Here is a 21,734-nt window from a genome sequence, read left to right as displayed (position 1 = left end):
GGGCTTGGGCAGAGTTTGTCCCAGGCGGGGTCTGATGAGAAGTGCTAGGGAGGTGGTGGCATCAGCTGGGAACTGCCATGTCCTCCCCTCACAGACAGCTTCTGGGAGGCCCTGGGTGGAAAGACCGCCTACCGCACGTCCCCGCGGCTGAAGGACAAGAAGATGGACGCCCACCCTCCTCGTCTCTTTGCCTGCTCCAACAAGATCGGACGTTTTGTGGTGAGCCCTGCCATCATCACTACCTCTGCTTTCCCCTCGGGGCAGGTTCCAAGGAGCAGGGGTCAGTCAGTGATAGGGGCAGGAGAAACAGTTCTGATAACACAGCATAGAGGGAAGAAAGAAGGAGCCCCCCGCAGCCCAGAGTTAGCCCTGCAGCTTCCTCGTGGTGGAGAGGGAAATACACAGGGGAGGGAAAATGTCTTGCTGATGCTCTTTCATTAACCCCATTTATTCCCCGCCAGATCGAAGAGGTTCCTGGAGAGCTCATGCAGGAAGACCTGGCCACTGATGATGTTATGCTCCTGGACACCTGGGACCAGGTGGGTGGAGGACAGAGGTGATGGCTATCTGGGCTGGAGGAAATGGAAAGAGCTAGACTTCCAGCTCTAGGGTCAGTTGCCAGAAGGACTTAAAAGAAACAGTGCAAGGTGTTGCTGGAAAAAATCCCTCAGCTACTGAAAATTTCTGAGTTTTCATTTCCTCATCTGCAAAATGGGACTGATGGTACCTACTTTGCATAATCCCATAAAATGAGATATAGGTAAAACACCTTGCAAACTGTAAAGCACATACGAGTACAAATCAGGTGATCGTCATCATTCTCTAGTCCCAAGGTTGACGAAAAATGTGTCAAACCACTGTTTGCCTCTCTTATATGTGTTAACTTCCCAGAATCTGGAACTTGTTCAGCAGATTCAGGGCCCCTCTTCAGCATTACTTGATCATGCCTCTGGGCAGAAACAGGCCTTGCTGGGAACTCACTATTGTTAGGGGAGTGTGAGCTGTTAACCTTAAATCTGCTGGTTCAGAAAGCTGAATTTAGCAGCGTCTCCTCTTGTATGCAGGTGCCAACCATGCCTCCTGGAGGTTTTGAGGGCTCTGGGTTCTCTCTGCCGTATCTCCTAGGGAGGGAGCTCACGTAGGACTTTGGCAAAGGAAATGCCCTTCATTGATTCATTTATTCCACAAATATTGTTTGAGCACCTGCTTTGTGCCAGACGCTGTTCCAAGTTCTGGAGATAGAGCAGCAAATAAAGTAGACCTTTCCCTGCCCTCACAGGGCTTACATTCTCACAGGGGCTGGCAGTCAATAAGAAGTCAACTTGTCAAGACTATATAGATGGCTGCTTACAAAGCGTAAGGCTCCCCTATACCCATAGGGCTGATTCTTGGGATCCCCCAATGAATAATCAGTGCCAAAATGTTTACAGCTTGAGCCATTCAGCTGTTGTCATTGACTGATCCATTGGCTAATTAATTTGTTGGCTCATCTGTTTATTCGTCACTCGGGAAACATTAATTAAGTACCAGTGTCTACCAGACAAACTGCTGAATGCTAGGGAATTCTATGATGAGCAAAATAAAGACAGTAACTACCTTGGAGGGGCTTCTAGTTTAGTAGGAAAACATTTGTAAATAAATAAAGTCTGGTATTATTGTCTAACACCATTTAATCGATGATGGATGCTCTTTAAAATCATATCTTTATATACATAAAAATAGATGGTACATAAAAATCAGTTTAATGGATTTGTTTTATGTAACAAAACTTATAAGGCTTAAAATGGCGATGGCGTGGTGTGTTTTTATACCAAGTCTCAGACCCATGTTGGCCAAGACACACAGGCCGGGCACATAGTAGACTCTAAATGCTTATTTGTTGAATGAATAAATGAGTGAGCATATGCTGGCCCTTCATTTGTTTGACTAAATAAATGCCTCTAAAGGGATAATTCATGAACTTCTAGAAAGGGATCTCAAACTCAGTGCTTGATGGCATCTGGCACTGGTAACGTTAATTAGTGAAGCAGGCTGGGATGGGAGACATGAAGCAGTAGTGTGGCCTGAGGCAACTGAAATTGCCCATCTAAAAGGGCAGCTACTGCACAGCTTCATCCAAGTGAGGGTGAAGGCCTGGGGCTGCCAGGGCCTTCAATTTTTCAGTAGAAGTTGGAAACAGTGATTTTTATGTGATCAGTTGGTAACTAAATTTGTTTAAAAAGACGTTGCAAGCCAACATTGGCTGGTGGGTGAGCAAATAAAACATGTTTGTAGGGTCATCAGTTTGCAACCTTATTTCCAGATAACACCAGACATAGTCTATGGACTCCTTCATTTGAGGGCTTCATCCAGCCCAGCACCTGGACCCCATTGCTCCCCCTTCGGCATCAAATTTGGTCATCACGTCTCATTCACTTTTTATTTCCTGTCTCACCTTTAGGTCTTTGTCTGGGTTGGAAAAGATTCTCAAGAAGAGGAAAAGACAGAAGCCTTGACCTCTGGTGAGAACCCAAGTCTGTCTGTTGGTCTGTTTCATGCAATGTGGTGGGACCCGCTTCCTGTACAGTCACATCTGTGGGTTGGGGACTTCTGCAACTGCGGGAAGCCCCTCCTAAGGCCTGTCTGGGGTAATGCAAGAACAGATCAGCTCCTTCAGAAAGCTCCAGGGTATAACAGGAGAGGGGACACCACTTCAAGTTCCCAGAATGCCCCAGGGTTCAGATGATGGAACGCAGATCCCTGGTAGCTGAATGGATCTGCTCTGGGAGCAGAGACCCCAGCAGCTGATTCTTTAATAGGGGACAGCAAGAGAAGAGTGGGAACTAAGAGCTTTGTGAAGCAAGAAGTTCAACTGTGACCCTTGTCTCTTCCTGGGCAGGGTGGTAGAGGACTCGTAGGTGTCATTGCCAGTAAGGGATGGTGGTGTCCAGTGCTGGGGTGTGGCTGGCAGTAGGGACATTAGGACCTAATACCGTGTTTGGGAACCCCTGCCCTGAACTGCCCTCTCCCTGGTGAGGGAGGCACTAAAAATCCCTGGGGTTTCCTTTTCCTCCTTTTGTGTTTGCAGCCAAGCGGTATATCGAGACAGACCCAGCTAATCGGGATAGGCGGACTACCATCACCCTCGTGAAGCAAGGCTTTGAGCCCCCCTCCTTTGTGGGCTGGTTCCTCGGCTGGGATGACAACTACTGGTCTGTGGACCCCTTGGACAGGGCCATAGCTGAGCTGGGAGCCTGAGGAAGGGCAGGACCCACCCATGTCACTGGTCAGTGCCTTTTAGAACTGTCCATCCCTCAGAGAGACCCTACAGCGGGTAGGGCGACTCGGGTGTGTGTGTGTTTGTTTTTTTTACATTAGCCAAAAACAGCCCTGCAAAAATTCAGGGCACTTGCAAATTGTCTCAAATATCTATGCTTTGGAGATTTAATTCAATAAAAGCTTTTGGTGTGTGTTAGCCAATTGTGCCTCAATTGTTTCCTCACTCAAATGCCCCTACCCACCTAATAGTAATGTCACCTCTGCTCTTTCCGAGTATGTCCCTGAAAATTCCGAGACTACCCAGAGGTGCCTTGCACAGGCCCGTGAACACATAGATCAGCTACATTCACTGTGTGTGTTAATCCTGGTCCTCCGAGAAGCAGATACCAAGATGAGATGAAATGGACAAGGATTTTATTAGGGGAAAGAGTGAAAAGAAATAGGAAGGGGGCTGGAGAAGGCTGGGAGAGCCATCAGACAGAACTACAAGTCTGACCCCAAGTGAAGGAGAGAGAAAGGAGTTGGGGGGAAGTGTCCTAGACTGCCTTGCAGTCTAGAAAGTTTCAGCAAAGCTGTCAGGGAGTCTGAGCAAAAATCAAAGCGTGCTTGAACAAAAATCAAAGTCAACCAACAAAGGAGCAGGTGTGTCGTAGTCTTCCTGCTATATACTCAATCATCAGGGGGCACACATGGCCTTGGAGCACAGGCGGGATGGATTTCAAAGCTGGTGGCTGGGGCCCTTAGTCAATTACATTCTTTGTCAAGAAAGTCTGCAACGTGGGTTCTCATGGCTGCCACACCCTCTAACATCTGCCTGGACCTTCCACTCTTCCTCTGCTTCCCTTGAGTTCATTTCTGCTTCCCCAAAGCTATCTGGCTAAATGTCTCTACTGCTGCAGCTACCCTCACAAGAGCTGTCCTTGGATTCTCTCAAAATTTACAGCCTTTGGGATGTAGTACAGGGACTTCCTCTGTGCCCCACTTTGTCACCTGGACCCTGAATCTCTGTTCATTCTCCTGTGTCACAAAGTCCCTCTTGGACATTTCCATCAATTTCTGCTTCTCAACCTTTCTCCACAGAAGCTCTAGACCATTCCAAAGAACTTGCTAGGAGTCAGACCCCATTCCCTTCCCTCCATCCTTCTGGTCTCTTCTCACCTGGTTTCTCCCCCTTGCTCCATGCCACCACCCCTTAACCCCACCCAAGCCATGGAGCGAAAGCTCTCATGCAAACAACTGTAGGAGAACAGAAGCCAGCTGGGAGGGTTTATGTGGAGGGAAGGGTGTGTGTGTGTGTGTTTACCTCGTTGTTTCCAAAGCTGCTGATCACCCGAATTACCCAGGGAGCTCTTTAAAAGTACAGGTTCCCCAGAGGCCCTGCCTCCACAGATTCTGACTCATCCTAGGCATGATGGAGAAAGAATTTTCCAGGTGAACAGTGGGGCGGGGAGGGGAGTCATTCTTGGCAGAGGGAGCAGCAAGTCAGAAGGCAGGGAGCTGTGAGGAAGAAGAGTGCACAGAAACTGACATTAGCCCAGTGTGGCAGGAGCAGAGGGTGGCAATGAAGCTGAAGGGTCTAGTGCCATGCTAAGGGGTTAGGTTTGGTCCTGTAACATTTGGTCTTCTGGACCTCATCAGATTGCTTCCATAGTCAAAGCAATCAACTTGAGAAATGCTAAGTTCTGAAACAGAAGCAGAATTTACAACCCAGAGCTTCTAGGGCCTTGCTAAAGGCAGGTGGAGTCTTGTCTAGACAAATCCTTGAAGCCTGTGGGAGGTCAGATTGCAAGTAGACCTGCCCATGAGTTCTTCACTTCAATTTACACTGGTATGAAAGGGTGTGGCTGTGGCCCCGGAGAGTGCTCTGCAGTGTCCTGAAAAATGAAATTGCAGGGAGCAACTCAGTTGCTGACTCCATATTTTTCTCTAAAAGGCAAAAAAAGCAACTCAGGAAGAGCATCACTTTAACCACATATTTTCTTTTCCTAACAATTTTAGGGAAACCTTGAACTTCATCATCTCCTAGAATGGACAAGTCCTTATAAAATGCCAGGACAGGTGCCAAAGGGACATCTCTTGGAAAGAGATTGGCCTCAGCTTGGACCCTGTGTCCAATCCTGGAAAATTCTGTTCAGTTCAACAGGTATTCATTGTGCACTCACTTTGTGCCAAGCAGTGGGCAAGGCACTAGAGATTATAAAACTTTTAAAAAGATCTAAGCCTCAGTTTCTACTGTATTAATATAGTGCCCAGCAGAAGGTGGCAAAATATAATGGTTAAAAGCAGGGCTTTGCAGCTGTATTTCTAATTCCGCCGAATTGGAAGGAACCAAGATGTCCATCCATAGGTGAATGGGTAAACAAACTGTGGTACATTCATACCACGGAGTATGACTCGGTGATCAAAGGAAAAGAGCTATTGAGTTACAAACAGACATGGAAGAATCTTAAATGCGTGTTGCTTAGTGAAAGAAGCCAGTCTAAAAATGCTACATACTGTGTGATGTCAACTAGGTGACATTCTGGAAAAGGCAAAACTACAGAGACAGTAAAAAGATCAGTGGTTGCCAGGAGTTCAGGGGGTGGGGCAGGGCACGAGTAGGTGGAGGACAGGGCATTTTGGGGGCAGCAAAACTATTCTGTATGATATTTGTACGGTATTGTAATGGTGGACACATGACGCTATGCATTTGTGAAAACCCGTAGGATCGTACAGCACAGAGGATGAACCCTAATGTAAACTATAAAAAATGCAGAATCTAACCTGTTGCCGTCGAGTCCAACTCATAGCGACCATATAGGACAGAGTAGAACTGCCCCATAGGGTTTCCAAGAAGCAGCTGGTGGATTTAAACTGCCTACCTTTTGGTTAGCAGCCTAAGCTCTTAACCACTACGCTACCAGGGCTCGCATGTAAACTATGGACTTCAGTTAATAATGAAGTATCCGTATTGGTTCATCAATTGTAACAAATGTACCATATGAATGCGAAGATGTTAGTAATATCAGAAAGTGTGCAGATGGAAGATGGGAACGCCATATTTTTTGCACAATTTTTCTGTAAACCTATAACTGCTCTAAAAAAAAAAAAAAGGCAGGGCTTTGGCATCAGACCTGGGTTCAAATTCTAACTCTGCCACTTTTTAGAAGTGTGATCTCTCTTCAGCTCTTTGCGACTTTCTTAGCTGCAAATGGAAGTAAGAACAGTTGTGACCCATTTAGAATTTTTATGAGAATGAAGGAGATAATGTGGGTAAAATGCTTATTAGCACAATATCTGGCTCATAAAAAAAAAAATTTTCATAGTAGTGCACAAAAATGGTTAAAAAAAATTTTTTTTTTTTCGAATCAATTTAAAGAGCCTAGTACATAACAGAGGAGCCCTGGTGGGTTAAGCACTCAACTGCTAACCAAAAGATCGGTGGTTCAAACCCACCAGCCACTCTGTGGGAGAAAGATGTGGCAGCCTGCTTCCATAAAGATTTACAACCTTGGAAACCCTATGGGGCGGTTCTACAGGGTCACTATGAGTTGGAATCGACTCAACAGCAATGTGTTTGAGTTTTTTTTTTTTTTTTTTTGAGCACATAAACCCCAAAACCCATTGCCATAGAGTAGATTCCGACTCATAGCCACAGTAGAAGCTATTCTCCATCCCTGGAGGTAAAGACCCACTGTACTGTAGATGAGATAGGATGCTTTTGGCTGTAAGCAATGAAAAACCAACTCAAACCAAATTAACCCATAAGCACTTTTTATATGCTTTTATAAATAATAGTCCAGGGTTTAGAAAGACTCCATGATTGACTACACCCAATGGCTCTGAGTTTCTTTGGTTGATTCTCTTGGCTATGCCTTCACCAATCTGGTAGTGAAATAGCTGTAGGCTTTCTGGCTCTCAACCAATGCATGGCATTGCCCAAAGGAAAACAAAGTATTGCTTCTAGAAGTTTTCCAGAAAAGGGAGAAGGACATGCCCCCAAAGTCCATGGAAAACCTCTCCTCAGGCCTCAAGAGCCCATATTGGGTGACATGACTATTCCTGAATGAATCATGAATGGGCTGTTGTGTGTATCTAGTTGATTCCAATGATAGTGACTCTATAGGACAGAGAAGAACTGCCCCATAGGGTTTCCTAGGTTGCAGTCTTTATGGGAACAGAACACCAAGTCTTTCTCCCTCAGAGCCAGCGGTGGGTTCAAATTGCCGACTGAGTGCTTAACCATCATGCCACCCAGGGTCCTTGAATCATGGGCTAGGGGATGGAATTATCCATAGGCTAATTAGGCTCATCCCAGAAGTTGAGGGTTAAACTCTTTTTCTCTGAGGTACGCATTGTAAGGGGGTCGGGGGGAGGGTACTCAAGAAAGCCTTGGCTCCAGGAAGGAGAAAGGGGTAAATGGATGCTGGGTAGTCAGCCATTTTGTTGGAGACTTTTTTGGCCACTATGCTGAAAACAATTATTAAGAGTAATGGTTACTTACAGACTTGTGGCATCTAATGATTTTCAGAAGGCAGAATTTCTAGCCAATTCTTACCAGAATCTTTTAGGGGAGATTCCCAACTGCCACAAGGCTACTAAGTTTTTAGAGATTTCTAAAGCCTCAGCTTTGTCAGTGTTTTCAATCTCCTTTCTCATCAGACTCTTCTGGCTACAGGGTGGATTGAAAATGGTGGTATTCTATTAGCAAGGTGGATCCTTTAGGCAAATCCCAACCTCTTCTGAGCTCCAGCTGCTATAGATATTATCTGAATCACAGTAAGAGACCATCATTAATTGCCCTTAAAAAATCCAGGGATTTTACCATGGCCTGGTCAACACAAACAATTGGGATTATGAATGCAAATGAAAGGTGTTTCAAGTACCTTGTGCAGTTCTTGGCACTCAGTATTGTGGTTCCTTTTGCCTTCTCCTTAGTTCCTACCTTGAAGTTTCCACTTTGAAGTTAGAAAAAAATCTTAGATTACCCAGTTCAGTGGTTCTTAAGTTTTTGGATAGGCTTTGTGATGGGGTCAGTGTACCCTTTAAAATTGTTTGAAAATATGTGTGTGCACACTACTATGTGCAGTTTTCAAAGACAAAACTCCTTAGCTTCCAACACATTCTCTAAAGGTCTGAGACCCAAGCAGTGGAGTACAACCTCATTTTACAGGTCAGGAAAATGAGGGTCAGAAAGGGGATATGACTTATCTGAGGTCACATTACAAGTTCAATGGTATAGCAGGAGGGAAAAGCATTTAGTAGCAATGATTTTCAAATTGTGATCGGTAGAATTCTACGTGATGTTTCAGTGATTTTACAAATATTTGATTAAAATTCCATTTTTAAAGTCGTAATAAAAATCACACACTTAGAAACAAAATGGAGAAATTAAATGAATGCAGAGCATCAAGACTGCAATCATCTTTTAAAACTCCAATAAAAACTTTTTTTTTTCAGAACAGCCTTATTGTTCTCATTGACTAACTTTACATTAAGTAAATGTCATACATTTCAACTTAAGAATTTATACTGGTAAAAGACCAGTGTACAGTTTCATTTGAAAAAAAGGAGTCTGCTGCTAAAAAAAAGGTTTGAAAACCACTAGTAAGATGGGTATTGGGTTCACAATTTACTAGCTGAATGACCTTGGGCTAGCAAGGCTTGGCGTTATTATCACGGTGGGTAATATATTTTAAAGGGCAATGTAAAGTTGAAGATCCTTGGAACTCTGGTTTCCTTCTACTCAGGCTAACGTTGTGGTTACAAATACCCCATCTATTCCTTTCATTTGTATTGAACTTTGGCCTAGAGCAGATGGCTCAAAATGAAAGTTAAGGGTCTGCTTGGGCTGAATACAAAGTTCCACTAGTCAAATGAACTTTGATAGTTTGAAAAAGTTGTTATCTACGTATAAAATGATTGGTGGTGGTCTGTGTATGGAGGCATTGGTGGCTGCCAGTGTACAAGCAAAGATCTATTTAGACACCTAAAAATCTTTGGCATCAGACAGATCTGGATTCGAATCCCCGCTCTGCTCTTTACCAACCATGTGACCCTGAGCAAGTTTTAACCTTTGAGTCTTGATGTCCTCATCTGTAATGTGGGGATGATAAAAGTATCTATCTCATCAAGCTGTTCTGAGGATAAAATGATTGAATGTATGTACAGTGCTTGAGCATAAGGCTAGGTACCCCATAAATGGTAGCCATTAATTCTGGACGGTTCTTCAAAGGTGGAATGTTGCAGGTAACACCTGTTGGTTTTATATCATTGATTTCTCTACTTAAAAGTAGAGGATTGTTATGTGCCATCGAGATGATTCCAACTCATTGCGACCCTGTATGACAGAGTAGGGGGTATGCCTATGTTACCAGCTGAGTGACAGCAAGAAGTGGGTTACTCTCCTGTCTGGAGGAAGACAAAAGGAAAAGAAGCCAGCCAAGACTTCAGGAGGTATATGGATCTCAAGCTCCCCTGGGAAAATGCATGGGCAGGTGCACCAGAGGGAGCTTGGACATGGGAGATGTCAGATGGGCAACTGCAGCCTCTTCCCTTCCTCTGGCTACTGAAAGCACATGAAGGAGCCAAGGCAGCCAGCCCAGGAATGGAGGATATGATGCGCCACTCTGAAAAATGAAATCCACACACACTAAACGCAGGCAGGAACAGGTTCTTACCCAAAGAAAATTAGTAAAGGTATGTACTTTATTATTTTATGTATGTCACTGGAAAGGGAGGCCACTTAGAAAAAGACTCTTACATTAACACTCTCATCCTAGAGCTCATTCTATGCTTCCTTCCTCCCAAGCAATTTAATGCCAACCTATTGGGTTATGGATTCACAAGGCAAGAAGGCAAAGGTGGTTTGGTATCTGGAGATACAGAAACTCAAGGAACCAAAAGCATTGTTACTCTATGTCTCAGAAGAGATTTTTCAACCAGGATATGGGGTTGTGTCCTCAGTAGTCAAGGCAAGGTACCTCGCAAAACAAGAAAACCATCACTTAAAATTCAAAATAGAAATGCAACTTGAGTTCTAAGTCAAAATGCTCCATATACCTTCAATAAACTCAGGTAGGGATCTGGATACATGAAGAGAGAGTGGCTCATGCTTTCTAAAACAAGCTTATGAATGGGGTGCAGGGGATGGGACCCTCATAGTCTAGGATTGACAGAGAGTGATTCAGCTAAGGACAGATGGGAAGGGTGGCTCTGGGTAAGGAAGCCACTATTCTTAGATTTCTACGGGATAACACAGAGCCTCAAAGAAGAAGTGTTACAGATGTCACCACCAGCCAGCCCTCCGGACCAGTAGGAAGAATGCCAGGTTGCTTAGATTACAGTTATTTGCGAAATAGAAGGTGCTCCCTAATACAACAGACTAAGAAATTGCAATCGAGAGAAGTTGACCACTTTTCCCTCTTTCAGCATCAAAATACATGATAGAAAAAAGACTTACTATCTTTTTCTACCTGTTACCTGCGAACAGATTGGGATTAAAAAAAAAAACTATATATATATCCTAAGTTTCACAGCATCTACTCAAGCTAATTCGATATCATCTGTTTAATATATTGTGAATTCCTTATATTACTTAATGAATGAATTGGTAACCAACATATTTCACAATGTACAATAGTTAACAGCATGCAGACAGTAAAATATATGGTTTTATGAAGATATTAAAAAGCATATTAGTTCTTGAACTATTCAAATGGTTATACAAACAATTGCTTGTAGAAATTTGAGAAAATTTTATTAAAAAAAATCAAAACTATTTAAAACCTGATATATGAAAATAGGCAAAGTCAGAAATAAGCACTTTTGGGACAAGAATTTCGCTGGTTTGAAAGGCAGACCACAGAGGAATCATTTACTTAAAAAGGAGGATCAAAACAGTTAAAAAAAAAAAAAAAAAGATACATTATTTTAAAAAGGACCTCTGTAATAGTGGCTTTGAAGGTCTTTGAAGGGTTAGGGTAATGCTTTTTGTAAGTCTCAACCATTTCCTCTAATGCTGACAGGTCCAGGCAAGAAAATGCCTACTCTCAAGTGAGGCTTATTTTGAAACATAGTTTGGGCTCAAAAAGAAAAGAGACATTGAGGACATTTCCTTCAATTAAGGTTCCCTGGAAGTAAGGCACATATGGCCCAGAGAAGCTGGTTGTAGCATAAGGCAATTGCTCTCTGCAGCACATTTATCCAGCTAGGAGTATAGGTGGTGGTTACTGCCTCTGTTTTTCTCTTTGTCCTGGTTGCTGACATGGGGTGCAGAATGACTCAACGCAAGCCAAAAGAAGAGGGATTTAACCTACCACATAATGATCTAAAAATAAGAACTTTTAAATATCTTAAAGAGCAAGAGATGTCTTATATAAATCACCAATATCTCTCTCTCTCAAATTCATACCAGTTAAAAATTCTTTCGTCTGTTTTTACGATCACTATACATTCTAAGAACACTAAACTCAACACATGGAAAAGGAAAGGGAAGAAGAAAATTCAAGTTCCCTGTCCTACTCTCTCCTTATGGGTTAAAAGCTAATTTGGTCCCCTACTTCATCCTTTACAGGAGAGAGCTCGTCTCTGCCTTGTGGCTCAGTGTCTTGCTGCCACGATGCCTTGCAACATATCTATAGGCAGAGGGAAGACAATCGTTGAGTTTTTCTCAGCGGCAATGGTGGTCAGTGTCTGAAGATACCGGAGCTGGAGAGCTGCAGGAGATTCAGTGATGACCATAGAGGCTTCTTTCAGAGCTCTGGATGCATTCATTTCTCCCTCAGCAGCAATGACCTATGGAACAGTGGAAGAGGGAAGTAAAACTGGAGAAAGCAGCCTGGTGTTGGTGTAGTACAATAATCTGCAAACTGGGGTATGTATACCTCAGGTGGTACTCAGTTTCCTTCTGTTCTTTTTCCTAAATCTGATTTGCCTGACTATGTGCCTGAAGTCCAGACATTCTTTTTTTACTATGGCCCTTCTCCCACTTGCCAGGGTACCAAACAAAGGGACAATTCAAAATAGGTGATGAGAAAGTGAATGCCTCTGATACAAATCCTTTGGGAAGTCAGGTGGATTCCCAATTCTTTGATTTCTATGGGCAGAGGGAAGACAAAGAAAGGAAAGAGGACCTTATCGAACTGAAAGCTGATAGATCTTTTAAAATATTTGTTAGTGAAAGATCACTGTATGATTTTTAGCACATAAATTCAGAGAGTATTAAGAATTGCATGACATTACTTTAATCAAAATTTCTATTTCCATCTACTCATTTATGGAGATAAGGTTTCTTAGTCCTTATATCTATAAAATTAAAAAAACAGGAATAGAATTGGATGTTGAATCCTGTCTCGTTCTAGCAATAAATAATAAATAATAGCCATCCACAAATACATGAATTAATCCTCATTCACCTCATTAAGGGAAACATTTTTAGTAAAATTTTATTTCTCATTTAGAAGAAATTCTGAAATATTTAGATTCCTGTTTGTTTTTTTTTTTAAAAAAGCAAATAAACCAAACACATCGCCATCAAGTTGATTCCGACTCATAGTGACCCCATAGGACAGAGTAGAACTACACTATAGGGTTTCCAAGGCTAATCTTCATGGAAGCAGACTGCCATATCTTTCTCCCGTGGAGCAGCTGGCAGGTTTGAATCACTGACCTTTCAGTTAACAGTGGAAAGCTTGACCATTGCACCACCAGGGCTACTGTTTGTAGTCACAGGAAATTTAAAAACCAATTTTAACTCATAAGCCAAATGTGTTGCAGTAGGGTAATAAATTAATTCATAACAAATATATTAGATAAAAATTTCTGACTGTTAAAAAAGATCTCATTCATATAGCTTTTCTTGGAACCAGACAAGGATGCCCTTTATCACCACTTTTATTCGACATAGTGCTGGAGGTCCTAGCCAGAGCAATTAGGCTAGGTAAGGAAATAAAGGGCATCCAGATTGGTAAGGAAGAAGTAAAAACATCCCTGTTTGCAGATGATATGATCTTACACACAGAAAACCCTAAAGAAGCCTCAAGAAAACTATTGAAACTAATAGAAGAGTTCAGCACAGTATCAGGATACAAGATAAACATACAAAAATCAGTTGGATTCCTCTACACCAACAAAAAGAATACCAAGGAGGAAATCACCAAATCAATACCATTTACAGTAGCCCCCAAGAAGATAAAATACTTAGGAATAAATCTTACCAGAGATGTAGAGACCTACACAAAGAAAACTACAAGACACTACTGCAAGAAACCAAGAAGACCTACACAAGTGGAAAAACACACCTTGCTTGTGGATAAGATTTAAAATTGTAAAAATATCTATTCTACCAAAAGCGATCTACAGATACAGTGCAATTCCAATCCAAATTCCAATGACATTTTTTAATGAGATGGAGAAACAAATCATCAACTTCATATGAAAGGGAAAGAGGCCCCGGATAAGTAAAGCATTACTGAAAAAGAAGAACAAAGTGGGAGGCCTCACTCTACCTGATTTTAGAACCTATTATACCACCACAGTAGTCAGAAAAGCCTGGTACTGGTACAACAACAGATATAGACCAATAGAACAGAATTGAGAATCCAAACATAAACCCAACCACATATGAGCAGCTGATTTTTGACAAAGGCCCAAAGTCAGTTAAATGGGGAAAAGACAGTCTCTTTAACAAATGGTACTGGCATAACTGGATGTCTATCTGCAAAAAAATGAAACAAGACCCATACCTCATACCATGGACAAAAACTAACTCAAAATGGATCAAAGACCTAAATATAAAATCTAAAATGATAAAGATCATGGAAGAAAAAATAGGGACAATGCTAGGAGCCCTAATACATGGCATAAACAGTATAGAAAACATTACTAACAATGCAGAAGAGAAACCAGATAACTGGGAGCTCCTAAAAATCAAACACCTATGCTCATCCAAAGACTTTACCAAAAGAGTAAAAAGACTACCTACAGACTGGGAAAAAGTTTTTAGCTATGACGTTTCCAATCAGTGTCTGATCTCTAAAATCTACATGATACTGCAAAAACTCAACTACAAAAAGATAAGTAACCCAATTAAAGAACTGGCAAAAGATATGAATAGACACTTCACTAAAGAAGACATTCAGGTAGCTAACAGATACATGAGGAAATGCTCACGATCGTTAGCCATTAGAGAAATGCAAATCAAAACTACAATGAGATTCCATTTCACTCCAACAAGGCTGGCATTAATCCAAAAAACACAAAATAATAAATGTTGGAGAGGTTGTGGAGAGACTAGAACACTTATACACTGCTGGTGGGAATGTCAAATGGTACAATCACTTTGGAAATCGATTTGGCACTTCCTTAAAAAGTTAGAAATAGAACTACCATATGATCCAGCAATCCCACTCCTTGGAATATATCCTAGAGAAATAAGAGCCTTTACACGAACAGATATATGCACACCCATGTTTACTGCAGCACTGTTTACAATAGCAAAAAGATGAAAGTAACCAAGGTGCCCATCAACAGATGAATGGATAAATAAATTATGGTATATTCACACAATGGAATACTACGCATCAGTAAAGAACAATGATGAATCTGTGAAACATTTCATAACATGGAGGAATCTGGAAGGCATTATGCTGAGTGAAATTAGTCAGTTGCAAAAGGACAAATATTGTATAAGACCACTATTATAAGAACTGGAGAAATAGTTTAAACAGAGAAGAAAATATTCTTTGATGGTTTCGAGATGGGGGAGGGAAGGAGAGGGGTTTATCACTAATTAGATAGTAGATAAGAACTATTTTAGGTGAAGGGAGAAACAACACACAATTCAGGAGAGGTCAGCACAACTGGAATAAACAAAAAAGCAAAGAAGTTTCCTGAGTAAACTGAATGCTTCCAAGGCCAGTGTAGCAGGGGTGGGGGTTTGGGGACCATGGTTTCAGGGGACATCTAAGTCAACTGGCATTATAAGATCTATTAAGAAAAAATTCTGCATCCCATTTTGGAGAGTGGCTTCTGGGGTCTTAAACATTAGCAAGCGCCCATTTAAGAAGCATCAATGGGTCTCAATCCACCTGGAGCAAAGAATGAAGAACACCAAAGACACAAGGTAATTATGAACCCAAGAGACAGAAAGGACCACATAAACCAGAGACTACATCATCCTGAGACCAGAAGAACTAGATGGTGCCTGGCTACAATCAATGACTACCTTAACAGGGAACACAACAGAGAACCCCTGAGGCAGCAGGAGAGCAGTAGGATGCAGACCTCAAATTCTCGTAAACAGACCAGACTTAATGGTCTGACTGAGACTAGAAGGACCCCAGAGGTCATGGTCCCCAGACCTTCTGTTAGCCCAAGACAGGAACCATTCCCAAAGTCAACTTTTCAGACAGGGATTGGACTGGACTATGGGATAGAAAATGATACTGCTGAAGAATGAGCTTCTTGGATGAAGTAGATACATGAGACTATGCTGGCATCTCCTGTCTGGAGGGGACATGAGAGGGCGGAGGGGGTCAGAATCAGGCCGAATGGACACAAAAATAGGCAGTGGAGGGTAGGAGTATGCTGTCTCATTAGGCAGAGAGCAATTAGGAGTATATAGCAAGGTGTATATAAATTTTTGTATGAGAGACTGACTCGATTTGCAAACTTTCACTTAAAGCACAATAAAAATTTGAAAAAAAAAGATCTCATTCATACAGCTTTTAATGGATGATTAAGTCACTGTTATTTAGATTTCACTGGATACATTTAAAAGAATGATGTCAATATTTATTTTAAAACATGAGTATTTACAATATACCAGGAATTATACACTTTGCAAGTATACAAATTCATGATGAAACATTTTAAATGTTAATTTAAAATGTGTGAGGGAAATACATAGAGTTTCTAAGTTCTTTCAGGGCTTACGCGAGCAAAACAAATTTGAAGATCACTGGAGTGGTAGACAGAGCAGGGGCTTTGGAGTTACAAGATCTTAAGATCAAGCCCCAAATCTAACACTTACTAACCAAATGTCCCCAAAGACCTTATTTAACATTTCAGCCCCAGTTTCTCATACTTCAAATGAGACAACTGCTTACAGGGCCATTGTGGGGAAGGCTGAGGTATACAAATGTTAAATGTACAAACATAGGCTATTATATAGAAATCGCGAGTTACAAGTCAACGCTTGATTTTTGGAGACTGACTGGGTATGGGGAGCAGAGGGGAATAGAGGCTGAGTCCCAGGTTTCTAGGTTTAGGTTGCATGGGTAGTGCCGTTAACTGAGGTAAGGGCTCACAGGATATTACAATTACTGAGAGAAAGAACCCAGTTTAGAAGCTAAAAACCTTAATTTATCAAGGCAAACCACTATGTACTACTAGGTCTGAGAAGGGGAAAGTGCCAGATGTGTTCAAAGACAACTATGTAACTGTACTCCCAGGTAAGCACTGTAGAGCTGGCATAAACAAACCCCTGCCAGGAGAATGGTAGGCTCTGATTTTTTTCCATGTCACCTCAGATGTCCAGTTAGGCACTTTTTCATCTGGACATGGATCAACTGCAAAGATATCTCATCTCCCCCTACTAATCAATACACAATCTCTTGACCGGGAAGCCAGGCCCACCAGCGGGGCGCACATTTTGTTAACAGAGAAGCTGTTCTGGGCAAGCTGCCAAAGATGTGAAAACACCACCACTGGCTTTGTCTAAATACAGGCCAAGTATACTCTGTTGATAGGATCTTACAGAGCAAAGCAAGCTACTTGTGAGTATATGGGGCTTTTGTCAAATATGCAGTAATCCCATGTCAATCAACACTGCTTATATTTATAGGCCGTCATTTTTAATAAGGTATTTTCATGTACGTGAGATTGTACTCACATCAGCTTCTCTCCTGCAGATGATAGGGGCTGGTCAGAGGGAAGTGCAGAGAAAGGCGATTTTTTGCGTTTTTGTACTGTCTGCTCAGTTAATGGAAGACTAGGTCTAGAAATACAATCCCATGCTTGGCGTTTTTATGAGGGTTATGAAAAGAAAATAAGGGAGAATGTGAGCACAAAAGACCTTACATATCAAGCCATTAAGGGCTGGTCTAAAAAATTTTTAAAGGAGGTTCAACTAGCATGCTGTATAAAAACTCTTAGGAGTATCTGTCCTCTTTTGTGACTGGCTTCTTTCAATTAACATTATGTTTGTGCGCATTTATATGTAGACTGTTCATTCTCTCTGCTGTGTATTATTCCTGTATAAGAATAAACCACACTTTATTTATCCATTCAACTAGCAATGGACATTTGAGTAGTTTCTAATTTGGGGCAATTATAAAGTGCTGCTATGAACATTCTAGCATGTGCCTTTTGATAAACATATGAGTGCATTTCTGTTAGATACATTCTTGGGAGCAGAGCTGCTGGCGCGTAAGGTTTAGTTTTAGTAGATATTGCCAGACAGTTTTCCAAAGTGGCTGCGTCAATTTATACTCCCACCAGCAGAGTATGAAAACTCTAGTTCCTTTGCCACCCACAATTGGTATTTGTTTTTATAAACATATTTTATAAACAAAAATTTATTTGTTTTTATAAATATAGTTATTATTTATGTATGTAGGTATGCCTGACCTTCTGGTGGGTGTCTAGTATGGCATCTGCTTGTGATATGAATTTGCACTTCCCTGATGGCTAATGAACTTGAGGAGTTTTTCTCTCAAGTCCCTTCATCTATGGACTCTTTCACTCTCTCTCTCCTTTCCTTTGTAATTTATTTGTTGAAGAAACTGTGACCCCTATTTTTTATGAAAACTTGAGTATAAGCCTGATGGTTGTTGTAGGATTACTGTATTTTGTAGAAGGCCTAGGCTCATTGTGGTTCCATGTGTTAACCTTCACCTTGAAGACACACAGCCGCTGCCCTGGTCAATGAGACTGTTTCCGGGCTAGCCCTAAAGCCCCACCCAGGAGGGAGCATGGTAATTCGGCATTCCAGCAGGGTTCTTTTATCATTTCTTAGAGTTATCAAGGGAAGATAGGAACCCTCTTTCCAAACTGGTGAGAATGCTCAGTGGAAGAGCCTCAGCTCATCCTGGGAAGTCCCAGAAAAGACAATGTGGAGGAGAGGGGAGTTCTACTGTTCACCACCACTAACTGACTGTGTGACCTTGAGGAAATCAGTTCATTTTTCCCAGCTTCGATTTCTCATCTGAATAGCAGGATGGCAAACAAGTTTCATTTTGAGGCCAGCTCCAAGCAACTGGCAGTTGTTAATAGGAGTGCTGTAGAGGGGCTCTGAGGCCAAGTCTAAGCGTAGTGGAAAACAGTGCTGTGGTTAATTACTGGCATGGGAATAGGAGGGTGGAGTGGCAGCATCTGGGCTAGGTATTTTCCACCTTAAGAAAATAATCTCTAAGGACCCTTCTGGCTCTGATATTCTACGTAGTCTGTGTATGGTAAATTCTATTATTCAATATGGTTTGGAAATGGAGCTTTAGGTTAATTATATTTTCTAGGTAAAAGCAATCCCTAATTTTTAAAATAATTAGATTATAGTAGGGCATATTTAATAGCATTATCATAAATATAATTTAATCTTCTAAATGTGATCGTTTTGGTTTTGAGAGAAGGCACTGAAGGGTTTTGCAGGATCACCTGGCCATGATAACAAACATCAATTACCACGTTAGGAAAGCCTAAAAATTATTGTTAGTAGAACGTTCTGGAGGCAGTGTGCAAATAAATGAGCTAATACTCTATTTGGTGATGGCTAATAAATTATAGAGACCAATCTGTGACTTGAAGGGCATCCTAATAGAAGGGTGGGATAGTCAATTAGCACCACCTACTATTATTTTCTAATACCAACAACAAAAACAAGAAATTGGTTAGCTTCTGTGTTTTGGGAGATGTGTCAAGTCCACAGCAATGCCCCCCCCACCCCCCACCATGAAAACTACCCCTCTTCCTCCACTCCATTCACAGGCATGGGGCTGTGGGGCCTTATCAGTATCTGACTTTGCCCTCTGACCAAAACTGGACCAAAGAGTAACTCTCTTCTGTGAATTTGGGATTAGGGCCAATCTGTCTCCTCTAGTGTTCAACTGGAAAGATGTGTAAACTTGAGCATCTGACATTCTCCACCAAGAGCTATCTATAGTGAGATGTGGCCCAGGAAATGGAATGATTAGCTCCGTTGAGTCTTGACTGTTTTCTGGTTCCAGTCCTGGTGAGGCCTGACTCTACTTCCTCCCCTTCAGTTTGGTGAGATATCCCCGTATCCTTATGTATTACCATCTCAACAGATTCTCTTTGTAAAGTTAGACTAAAAAATATTTCCTCAGCATAGGGGTTATGTTATCGATGCAGGGTTAGGGCATAGGTAGGGATTATGATGAAAACAAAGAGCATAAAAGGCAGATGTCAAAGAAAGAGAAGTGATAAAAGGAAAGGGGAAAGAAAATAAGAGGAAAAGGAAACAATAAGAAGGCAGAAGAGCCACAGAAAAAAAGAGGATGAAAGAGAAGACAAAAACAAGCAAGGAAGGAATGGTAGCAAATTGATGAGACTGCCTACTTGCTCTAAGTCAGAACTTTTAATTTTCCATTAATAAGGAATTGTGTGAATAAACTACGGTACATGCAGTCATAAAAGAAGGAAGTAACTCTATACATACTGATACCGCCATGAGCTACTTATTAAGTGAAAAAAAGTAAGGTGCAGAATGATGTGTGTACAGTATGAGCCTATGTTTCTAAAACAAACAAGCCAATAATCCAACCACTGTTAAGAGTGGTGGTCTCTAGGGAAATAGGATTTGAGGTGATAAGAGAGGTCTTTCACCTTCACTAAATAGTTCAGAATTATTTCAATTTTTTTTTTTTACAATAAACATGTCTTATTTCTTGTAATCACAAAACTCAATAAGAAAAACAAGCAAAAAAAAGATTACCTTGGCTCGGGCCTCCCGGGATGCTTCTGCTTCTGCAGCCATAGCTCTCTGGAGCTGCACAGGGAGTTTCACGTCCTTAATTTCCACACGTTCCACCTTTATTCCCCAGTCATCAGTGGCGTCATCCAAAGTACACTGTTAGGAAGAGAGAAGGTAAGCTAAGATTGTTCAGCCCCAGCCCTGATGCCTACAGTGGCTGTATTCATTGGGATATGGAACAGATAAGGCATTGGAGGAGAGTTACAGAGATATCAGTTATCCTATAGAAGAATGCGAGTCCCTGGGAGGTACAAATGGTTAATGCCTTCAGTGGCTAATTGAAAGGTTGGAGGTTCAAATCCACCCAGAGGCTCCCTGGAAGAAAAGCCTGGTGATCTAACTTCTGAAAAATCAGCCATTGAAAACCCTATGGAGCACAGTTCTACTCTGACACACATGGAGTCTCCATGAATCAGAATCAACTCCACGGCCAATGGGGGGAAAAAAAGGAGAAAAACGATGAAGTAGGCGCTGGGGGGTTTGAGAGCCGATCCTGATTCTGTTACTAATAAGCTAATGCAAGGGCTGGTAAACTTTTTCTGAAAGGGCAAGATGGTAATTATTTACTTGTGGTAACTGTCATAACTATTCAACCCTGACACTGAAGGTCAAAAGCAGCCATAGATAATACATAAACAAATGTGTGTGGCTGTGTTCCAATAAACCTTTATCTGCAAAAACAGATGGTCAGACCATGGTACATGGTTTGTTGATCCCTGAGCTAATGTGATTATGTGAGCCACATTATTTCTTTGTGTTTCAACTTCCTCCCATGAGAATGACAGGAATAAAACCATACCATCTATTTCATAAGGTTGTTGTGGGAGTCAAATTAAGATCAGAGATTTCATCCACAATAAAGTGTGTATAAGTAATAAGAATTCAAATTTATAGCACTTTATCTTTTTTGGAACAAGCTGGGTTCAACTCAATATTTGTTACTCAGTTAAAAATGGAAAGAGTAAGAGTCACAAGTGAATTCTATGGACCAAAGGTTTAACAATACCTGCACTATTTTGCTGAACAGCATCTGAATTTTAGGCTAGAGAAAAGGTTAATACTAATTCTGGAAAAAACAAACAACAGTGGGCGGAATAAAAAAACTGCATGTATCTGAGTGTTATTAACCCGTGAGCTGCTAGTGTAAAGAAGTCCCCTTCTATCAAATTTGGGAAAACCTTGCTATGAAGGGAAAAAAGGCCAGTGATTTCCGCACTTGAATTAATAAGGCGCTCTTAGACAACCATTGCCTCTTTGCTTTGTTTTTCAACTTCTGGTATGTAACAGCGCTCCTCACCTGCATGTTGTGTGCAATTTCTTCTCTGTCAGAGAGGATCTGAGAAAGGTTCTTGGTGCCCAGAACATTCCTAAGAGTAGTTTGTGCCAAAAGACGGGTTGCTGAGTCGGCATTAGTGATATTCGCCACAGCCAGGGTTGCATTCTGAACACGGTAATAGACCACGCCATCCACACTGACTGTCACTGAATCCTTGGTGAGGATCTACAA

General features: G+C 41.6%; 2 protein-coding genes and 1 long non-coding RNA gene across 13 annotated transcripts in view; 2 read left to right on the top strand and 1 right to left on the bottom strand.

Moving 5' to 3' along the window:
* The window catches only part of GSN (gelsolin), a 69,506-nt gene extending 66,047 nt beyond the window's left edge, over positions 1–3,459 (top strand). For all 10 annotated transcript variants that reach the window (XM_010587676.3, XM_010587675.3, XM_023544977.2 and 7 more), the window contains 4 exons: positions 95–219; positions 462–539; positions 2,441–2,501; positions 3,068–3,459. In XM_010587676.3, the coding sequence (XP_010585978.1) occupies positions 95–219; positions 462–539; positions 2,441–2,501; positions 3,068–3,237 (434 nt within the window). In that variant the 3' untranslated portion in view covers positions 3,238–3,459. The remainder of the gene's footprint in view (positions 1–94; positions 220–461; positions 540–2,440; positions 2,502–3,067) is intronic.
* Positions 461–21,734, bottom strand: part of STOM (stomatin) — a 46,938-nt gene continuing 25,664 nt past the window's right edge. For both annotated transcript variants that reach the window (XM_010587671.3, XM_010587672.3), the window contains exons 5-7: positions 21,525–21,728; positions 20,189–20,323; positions 461–12,033 (exon numbers count right to left, since the gene is read on the bottom strand). In XM_010587671.3, the coding sequence (XP_010585973.1) occupies positions 11,839–12,033; positions 20,189–20,323; positions 21,525–21,728 (534 nt within the window). In that variant the 3' untranslated portion in view covers positions 461–11,838. The remainder of the gene's footprint in view (positions 12,034–20,188; positions 20,324–21,524; positions 21,729–21,734) is intronic.
* The window catches only part of LOC135232449 (uncharacterized), a 26,751-nt gene continuing 17,017 nt past the window's right edge, over positions 12,001–21,734 (top strand). Inside the window, exon 1 of the long non-coding RNA XR_010323036.1 lies at positions 12,001–12,112. This is a non-coding gene — a long non-coding RNA (uncharacterized LOC135232449). The remainder of the gene's footprint in view (positions 12,113–21,734) is intronic.

The sequence above is a fragment of the Loxodonta africana genome, chromosome 9 (assembly GCF_030014295.1).
Source record: "Loxodonta africana isolate mLoxAfr1 chromosome 9, mLoxAfr1.hap2, whole genome shotgun sequence".
NCBI classification, from domain to species: domain Eukaryota; kingdom Metazoa; phylum Chordata; class Mammalia; order Proboscidea; family Elephantidae; genus Loxodonta; species Loxodonta africana.
Note: the sequence above shows the minus strand (reverse complement) of the source record. Positions and strands in the feature narration are given on the sequence as shown.